Source organism: Monodon monoceros, unplaced genomic scaffold (assembly GCF_005190385.1).
Source record: "Monodon monoceros isolate NGI ecotype Baffin Bay Population unplaced genomic scaffold, NGI_Narwhal_1 Super_Scaffold_4, whole genome shotgun sequence".
NCBI lineage: Eukaryota > Metazoa > Chordata > Mammalia > Artiodactyla > Monodontidae > Monodon > Monodon monoceros.
In genome coordinates, this window is record NW_021703781.1 from 50,725,607 (window position 1) to 50,733,888 (window position 8,282).

An 8,282-nucleotide genomic window follows, 5' to 3' on the forward strand; every position below is an offset into this window, starting at 1 on the left:
GGGATGCACACAAGCTGCTCAAAGGCAGAGTGGAGAGCTGGGTGTGGGGGCCGGTTAACAGCTCCACTCCCTGGCTTGAATCAGGGTATTAGGCAATGTTTAGCAGGAGAGAAAGATAAAGGGGGGTGACAGTAAGAAACAAAATGGTAACAAACTCCGAAGCTCAGGAATAAATGTTTCAGTGAAATCCCTGCAACGTTCATGGAAGAGGGTTCTTGTGATGTAGGGCAGCACTGACGTAGGAAAAGGCTGGAGGCGGATGGCCAAGAATTCTTGGAAGGTACTGAAACAGTCCAAGTGGGAATGGTTAAGCCCTGAACTAGGGTCTGGCTATGGTAACTGAGAAGATGACAGCAGCCTTAATGATATGGAAAATGTGGGTGAAGAAGACAAAATGATAACATCACCAAGGGAAATAATTTACTCACTCATTTGATAAAAAAGTTATTGAGTACCTCTGAAATGCCAGACCCTGTACTAGCTCTTGGGATGGAGAATAAAAATGTTGATGATTTGGGGAAGATGGAACGGGTTAGATCATGAATGTCTTTTCAGAAAGTTTAGCCCTGTAGGAAAAAGGCCTGGGACAAAGGTGAATATATAGATCCTGGTTCTGGTGGTGGAAGGTCAAACAATAAAAGTAAACACATGTGTGTAGGAGAGGCAAGCCGGAGGTATAAAGGTCCAGTGAAAACACCTGTGGCTCCAACAGCTTAACAAACAAGACATGCGAGACAAGAGACCAGAGAGAAAAGTATGTGCTTGGAGAAGGGCAATCTGTTAGGATGCAAATAAGTTTCATTTCTATGAATGAAAAATAGCTGTTGTCCTTGTTTAAGTCTTTAATCTGACAAACAGCTTATGGGAGATTTTCAAAAGCCCCTGATAATGGTCTTCAAAACAAGATTACTAAAGAAAACAAGGAACCACAGGATAAGGTGCAAAGGGTACAGATTTCTTACAGATCAGATCATGGGGAAGGCAAAGGTGTGGGAGTGAAGGGGCCCCTGGATGAAGGCTTGCTGGAAACTGGAGGGCACAGAGCTCTTTTACATCAATATTAATAAAAACAACGGCTAATGTACAGTATTTTTAATGATACTTTCACTAAAACAAACAAACGAACAAAAAACCTCAAGAAGTATCATACCTGGGAAAAAACAAAACAAAACAAAAGCATAGTTCCTGGATCTAAGTTTCCTCACCTGGCTCCATGCACTTAAAAAAAAAATTAAAGACTAAAACTGTTATTGCACTATGGAGGAAGAAAGAGCTGATAATAAAAGGAGACAAAAATTGAGATTTCCATTGCATTTATGTAACCGAAAAAAAAATCTAAGATTACAGAGAGTGGGGTCCCAGCCACAAACAAAAGTATCCAAGTCCATGCCTTTCTGTTTCAGCTCCCTTACTCAAGGACACTCTGGTATAATGCCAGAACGTCACTGTGGATAACAACTTAAAAATGATGGAGAGGGACTTCCCTGGTGGCGCATCAGTTAAGAATCCACCTGCCAATGCAGGGGACATGGGTTCGAGCCCGGGTCCAGGAAGATCTGACATGCTGCGGAGCAACTGAGCCCGTGCGCCACAACTACAGAGCCTGCACTCTAGAGCCCGTGAGCCACAGCTACTGAGCCCGCGCGCCTAGAGCCCCTGCTCTGCAACAAGAGAAGCCACCGCAATGAGAAGCCCGTGCACCGCAACGAAGAGTAGCCCCTGCTCGCCACAACTAGAGAAAGCCTGTGCACAGGCAGCAACAAAGACCCAACACATACCAAAAAAAAAAAAAAAATGATGGAGAACAGAAAAAGTGATAGGAAATGCAAGGGCCAAACCTGAAAGGATGTATACGTAACATCATCTGTGTATAATAACATCTGTGTAAATGATAGGATCAGAGGCAGCAAATTTGAAAGTACCTTGGGGAGTAAGGTTTTTTCAGTTGTTCTGTGATATTTAGATGTTTCTATTTAGTGTGTAGTTGTATAGCTGATTAAAAACACAACTGAAAAAATTCTGGAAATTTAGGTAAAAAAGAAATAATGTAGAAAGAAAGTTCTAGCACATTCAGGGGGGACCACTAAAAAATTTTAAGTTCCATGAGGACTAGAACATGGCTGATTTGTTCACTGCAGTATCCTCAATGTCTAACAGACTCCTTGGTACACAGGGTGCTCAATAAAGATTTGCTAAATGAATTAAAAACCAACCAACCGGGCTTCCCTGGTGGCGCAGTGGTTAAGAATCCACCTGCCAATGCAGGGGACACAGGTTCGAGCCCTGGCCCAGGAACACCCCGCATGCCGCAGAGCAACTAAGCCCGTGCGCCACTACTGAGCTGAGCCTGTGCTCTAGAGCCCGCGAGCCACAACTACTGAAGCCCGCGAGCCTAGAGCCCGTGCTCCGCAACAAGGGAAGCCACCTCAATGAGAAGCCCGTGCACTGCAACGTAGACCCAACACAGCCGGAAAAAAAAAAAAAAAAAAGTTAAATAATTAAAAAAACAAAAAACAACCAACCACCAGCATTTCCCTTCAACACTTAGTAGATATCTATTATATAAGGCAACCAGGTGCAAAGAGAAACAAGCCAGCTGAAGTCAAAGAAGCCAATGAAATAAAGATATCTAACCTTTCTATCTTCAGAAGTATCAGTGCTTGTAGTAGTCCTAAGAGTTATCTGTATAATAACAAGAGCTAGCACTTACTGAGAAAGTACTATTTAACAGACATATTAAATGCTTTTCATATATTTCCTCACTGAGCCCTTCCAAAAACTCTTTGCAATAGGCACTGATGACATCCTCATTTTTCAGATAAGGAAACTGAAGCACAAAAACGTTAGACTTAAAAACTTTCTCCAGATCTCCCAACTAGCAAGTAGTGAAGCTGAGACTGTATCCTGGCAGTCTGGCTCCAGAGCCCTGCTCGTATCACCTTGCTCCACGGGAATCACCCTCACAGGTCCCACACCCCCCTTGTGGAGGTCAGCCTCTCACCTGGGCAGCGCAGATGCTGTACTGGGTAAACATGGCTTCATACAAGGCCATCAGCCCACTCTGTCCGGCGGCTGCACAGGCTCGGGCTTCTAAGACTGGAATTGCCTGTAACATGCCAACAGACAAGGTGTGGCTGGGGCGAGGGAAGGGGGCCTGAGGACCCTGTTATAGGGGGTGGGGAAGCCACACTTACCATCTCCTTCAGCTGGTTCTGCCCCGAGTGTAGGGCCTGCCGCACGCTCTGAGACAGAAGGATCTCATGGCGCAAGCGTTGCTTGCCAAAGGCTACAGCTCCGCTAGTCACCAGCATCATCTCTCGGCCTTGATTCTGCAGTACGGACACCTGACATTGAGGAAGGAAAAGGCACAAGTCCTTGTAATATCTCTTTCCTTTCATCACAAGAGATTCAGGGAGGGTGGACTAATGAGTGGATCCCAAATGCCGGTTTACAGACCAGCACTGGGCTGGCTCTGGAAGTATCACCCAGGTTGTTTGGTAAAAATACAGAGTCCTACATGCTTCCTCGAATCTGATAAGTAGGTGGCAGATAGAAATGAGAAGTATTTAATAAGGAGATTCCAGTGTGTAGGTAGGTTTGGCAACCACAGGACTTGAAGATATGTGGAGGAGTCTATAATGCGGAAGATCCAGTTGTTTCAGGAAATAAAGCCCAGAATACAAGTCTGGAGCCAGGAATTGCAACATAAACTTAGCAGATGGCTTCTCAAATTCTAAGGCATGACCTGGGGAGACGAAGCTGTTTCTGGGGCATGTCTGATTCTCATGCTTTGCCTCTGGCTAGACCAGGGACAGTGCTGTTCCACTCTGTCTGCCTAGAACCAGTTTTGGTTACTATCTTTCCCACCTAGGACGGATCCACATCAAAGATTCAAAGATTCAATATTCCTAACCTGTCCATTCCTCCTGATGCTTGAACCTATAACCTAGCTCAGGAACTCGGAGACAGCTATGATAAACCATGATCTAAAAAAAATAACTTATCATCACAGAAAATTTCATACTTAACCAAAGTGATAAGAATCGAACTACAAAACCCTATGTACTCTTCACCCAGCTTCAACAACCACCTCTCATGGCCAATTTCTCACTCTCCAATATTCCTTTTATAGCTCCACCATTATTTTATTTTAATTATTTATTTTTAAAAAATATTTATTTATGTATTCATTTGGCTGCACTGGGTCTTAGTTGCAGCATGCGGGATCTTTACTCGAGGCACGCAGGATCTTTACTTGAGGCATGTGAACTCTTAGTTGTGGCACGTGGGATCCAGTTCCCTGACCAGGCACTGAACCTGGGCTCCCTGCATTGGGAGCGCACAGTGTTAGCCACTGGATCACCAGGGAAGTCCCTCCACCATTATTTTAATACAACTCCCAGGCTCCAGACACATTATTTCATTTGTAAATATTTCAGAAAGCAATTGCTAAAACAGAGGGTATAGGCACACATCCACAAAACATTATCTAAAATATTTCAGTAATTCCCTAATATCAAATATCTGGTCAGTGTTCACATTTCCCCAATTTTTTCAGCTTGCTCAAATTAAGGTGAAAATTAAGCCCACACATTGCAATTAGCTGAAGTGTCTCTTAATTCACTTTTAATCCATAGGTTCCTCTCTATAATTTTTTCCCTTGTAATTTGTTAAAGAAACTGGGTTATTTGTCCTTTAGGGTTTCTCAGCCTTGACTTTCCTGCTTCTGTCTCTGTGGTATAGTATTCTATTTCCTGCAAACTGCTGTTAGGTATGAAGGCTTGATTTTTTTTGTCAAGAATTCTTTACAGGTCGTGGTGTCCATCAAGGGGATACATAAGGCCTGACTGTCTTTCTTTTTGTGATGTTAGTTACTGTTGATCATCATCACCAAGACCTATTAATTCATTAGGGGCTATAAAATGCTGATATTCTAATTCATGCATTTCTTCTTTATTTACAGCCTGGAATAATTCATAAAGGGAAACTTTCCTTCATTAAATATTTGGCTACCTTGAGGTATGGTTTGTATATGAAAGGCAGCACAGATATGTGTCTCTTTCCCTTTATTTACCGGTTTCCAAAATGAGTAGGTTCTCTAGAATCCTTCAAGACGACCAATGAATTTTTTTTAAGTATAACTGTGATTCATAGATTTAAACATATTTCATGTGTTTAAATTCAGTGCAGTAATTATTGATGTTCAGATATTCCCATCTCTGACCAATGGAAGCCTCTTTAAGTCAGCTCCTGAGTCCATCTAACATGATCAGATGCCTTGGACAAGACAGTTGACTCCATATGTTAGTACTGCACTGATCTAGAAAACTGTTCCTTAAGGTCCAGGGGTGTCCCCAGAAGGAGAGCTGGCAACCTAAGCAAACCATTACCAGGTTCTCCCCACTGTTTTCATCAAGTTTCTCCTTTGCTCAAAATCTTCAATCTTCCTCCTAGACTGAACCCCAAGTCCTCTACCTGGTTTCAAAGCCCTGCCTAATGGAATTATACACATTCTCCCTGATGAGATCACCACCACTCCTCTCCCCTCCTCTCTAGCCCATCAGCATGTCATACTCATTCCTGCTTTTGTCTCCCACCTGGAAACTACTTGTAGAGCCTCCCCGTCCCCAGAAACATCAGGCTACACAATTCCAGGGGCACCATTCACAATGTGCACTTAGCAGCATGGAACATTTCCCCTCTGCTGGTGCAAATCCTATCAGTCACACAGGCCCACCCTGAGTCTCAGCTCTCCTAGGAAGTCCCAAGAATGACCACACTCTCATTTGACCTTCCCACCTCTGGACCTGTCAGTCACTGTCATTTGTGCCCTCTCATTTGGATATTATCTGTCTTGAACAATCACCTAATTATTTTGGGAGTCCCAGTCTGGCTCCCCAAGGGCAGAGACAACCGTTAGAGGTCTATTAAGGCCCTCACAATGTAGCCCTTTGATAAATATTTGTTACACTGCATTGATCTGAGGGACTCAATCTGAAAGGCAGATTTGATAATAATTACTTAGTACAGAAAATATATGAAGAAAATTCCATCAAATTTCAGGTTAGTAGTTTTCTAATACCAACTCCAGCAAAATTGTTTTTTTTGTGTGCGTGTGTGGTACGTGGGCCTCTCACTGGCTCCAGACGTGCAGGCTCAGCGGCCATGGCTCACGGGCCCAGCCGCCGGACCGGGGCACGAACCCATGTCCCCTGCATCGGCAAGTGGACTCTCAACCACTGCGCTACCAGGGAAGCCCCAAAATTGTTTTTTAAAACTGAAAATACGGCTATGGAAGATAGAGCTGAATTACGACTAGAATGGAAAAGCTCCAGCTTTATCTCCAGGATACTTGGATGTTTGGGATTTTTTGACTCTTGGTCAGGGGTTGGCAAACTATGGCCTGCAGGTCAAATCTGACCTGTGCCTGTTTTTGAAAATAAAATTTTATCAGAACACAGCCCATGCTTGTTCATTTATGTATTGTCTAAGGTTGCTTTTGTGCTACAATGGTAGCTGAGACAGAAACTGTACAGCCTACAGAGACTAACATATTTAGTATCTGGCCTTTTACAGAAAAAATTTGCTGATCCCTGCTCTTGGAAAAGATAAAGGTAGTGGGATTTGCGATGTGATATTTAAAGTCCAAAACTCCCATGATGACCCCGAAGGTCAGTTTCTTTACTGATAAACTATCAGTGGTCAGCCTGGTTTGACTCCATGGCCAGTGGGGCATAAAGTTCCCACTGAAAACTTCTGCTGTGAGGCCTTCCAAAGCCAAGATTCCTTGCACAGATCTTTTGGTGATTCAGTCTGGAGACAGAGTGTGGTCTCTGTGCAAATAAAAGACCCTAGGGGTTGGGGGATGGGCTTGTGCATAGGATGTCTCTCAGACCCTCAATGCTTCCTTACACTCCCTCTGTGGCCTTGTATCCCTTTGCCTTTAAATGAAAGCCTTATATGGGTATTCTCTGTGGAGTCTGGTAAGTCCTTTCACTATAATCTGAACTTGGGAAATCTTTGCAATGATAGCTCATACTTATTTCAAGATTTCTAGTCTAACTAGAAAAGATAAAGCCCAGCAAAACAGGAAAAAAAAAAAAAAGCTCAATATTCACACAAGTCCATCTGGGTACTCAACCCTGATTACATATCAATCACCTGGGGAACTTTAAAAACACAGATGCTGGGCTTCCCTGGTGGCGCAGTGGTTCAGAGTCCATTTGCTGATGCAGGGGACACAGGTTCGTGTCCCGGTTCGGGAAGATCCCACATGCCGCGGAGCAGCTGGGCCCGTGAGCCATGGTCGCTGAGCCTGCGCGTCCGGAGCCTGTGCTCCGCAACGGGAGAGGCCATGACAGTGAGAGGCCTGCATACCGCAAACAACAACAACAACAACAAAAAAAAAACCACAGATGCTTGAGCCCCATCCCAGAGATACTTATTAAATGGTTGACTGTGAAGCCCAGGCACCTCCAGGCCTCTCAGGCAATTCTAATGTGCAGCCAGGATTAAGAATCACTGACATACAAAGCTAGTTCTCACTAAGAAGATTGAGGGATGAACTGCATGAAATCAACTCCACTCCTTGACACCCCCTCTGCTTGCCCTGGGATGCTGTCTCCCAGTGGCACCTTCATCAGGAAACAGAGTTTTCAGACTGGGTTGAAATCTATTGTTCTCAAATCAGAATTATTTTTACGAGCTGAGAAACCTGAAATGACAGCTTAAAAAGCAGATTTTGTTTTAGTTCAGTTGAATTTTCCATCTTGGCAATTACCTGCTCAACAATAGATGCCAGGCGCCCCAGTGCCAGGCCACATTCATCCCCTCGGGTCACCACGGCACTTCCGAGTTTCACCACGATTCTCTTGGCATGCTTCAGCTCACTGCGGTGGGCAAAAGACTTGCCATGCGTACGACTGAGGGGTACCGTGATAAAGGGGATGTTGCTCCAAGAACGAACATGTCTGATGGCTGAAGGCTGGACACGACCTGCAGCCCCCGAACAAAGTCAAATGCAAGAAAAAAAGGATAGAAATACACAATATAATTTCTCATTGAAAATATGCGTGCAAAATAGTAACCAGTTTGGCCGCCAAAAAATAGCTTTAACATTCTTAACTGCATAAAACCAGTATATCAAAAGCCACACCGATCTAGCATGTTTTATTCTAGTATTGTGTGGAGTTTGTACCCAGTACACAGGTGACAGGTACACTCAAACACTGCTGGTCAAGAATTTAAATGAAACATTTTTCCCTGAAGACGTGTTGGCAAAA

The 8,282-nt window shown here is 43.9% G+C and overlaps 1 protein-coding gene across 4 annotated transcripts in view; it reads right to left on the reverse strand.

The window, feature by feature from the left end:
- Nucleotides 1-7,989, reverse strand: part of ALDH18A1 (aldehyde dehydrogenase 18 family member A1) — a 31,106-nt gene extending 23,117 nt beyond the window's left edge. The window contains exons 1-3 of one of the 4 annotated variants that reach the window (XR_003797103.1): nucleotides 7,781-7,987; nucleotides 3,195-3,344; nucleotides 3,002-3,106 (exon numbers count right to left, since the gene is read on the reverse strand). Coding sequence is in view for 1 of the 4 variants with exons in the window: in XM_029245835.1 (XP_029101668.1) it covers nucleotides 3,002-3,106; nucleotides 3,195-3,314 (225 nt within the window). In the remaining 3 variants the exon portion in view is untranslated. Of the gene's footprint in view, nucleotides 1-3,001; nucleotides 3,107-3,194; nucleotides 3,345-7,780 lie in introns of all 4 variants that reach the window. The other 3 variants (XR_003797102.1, XM_029245835.1, XR_003797104.1) reach the window with 3 other exon arrangements.
- Nucleotides 7,990-8,282: the final 293 nt, after the last annotated feature.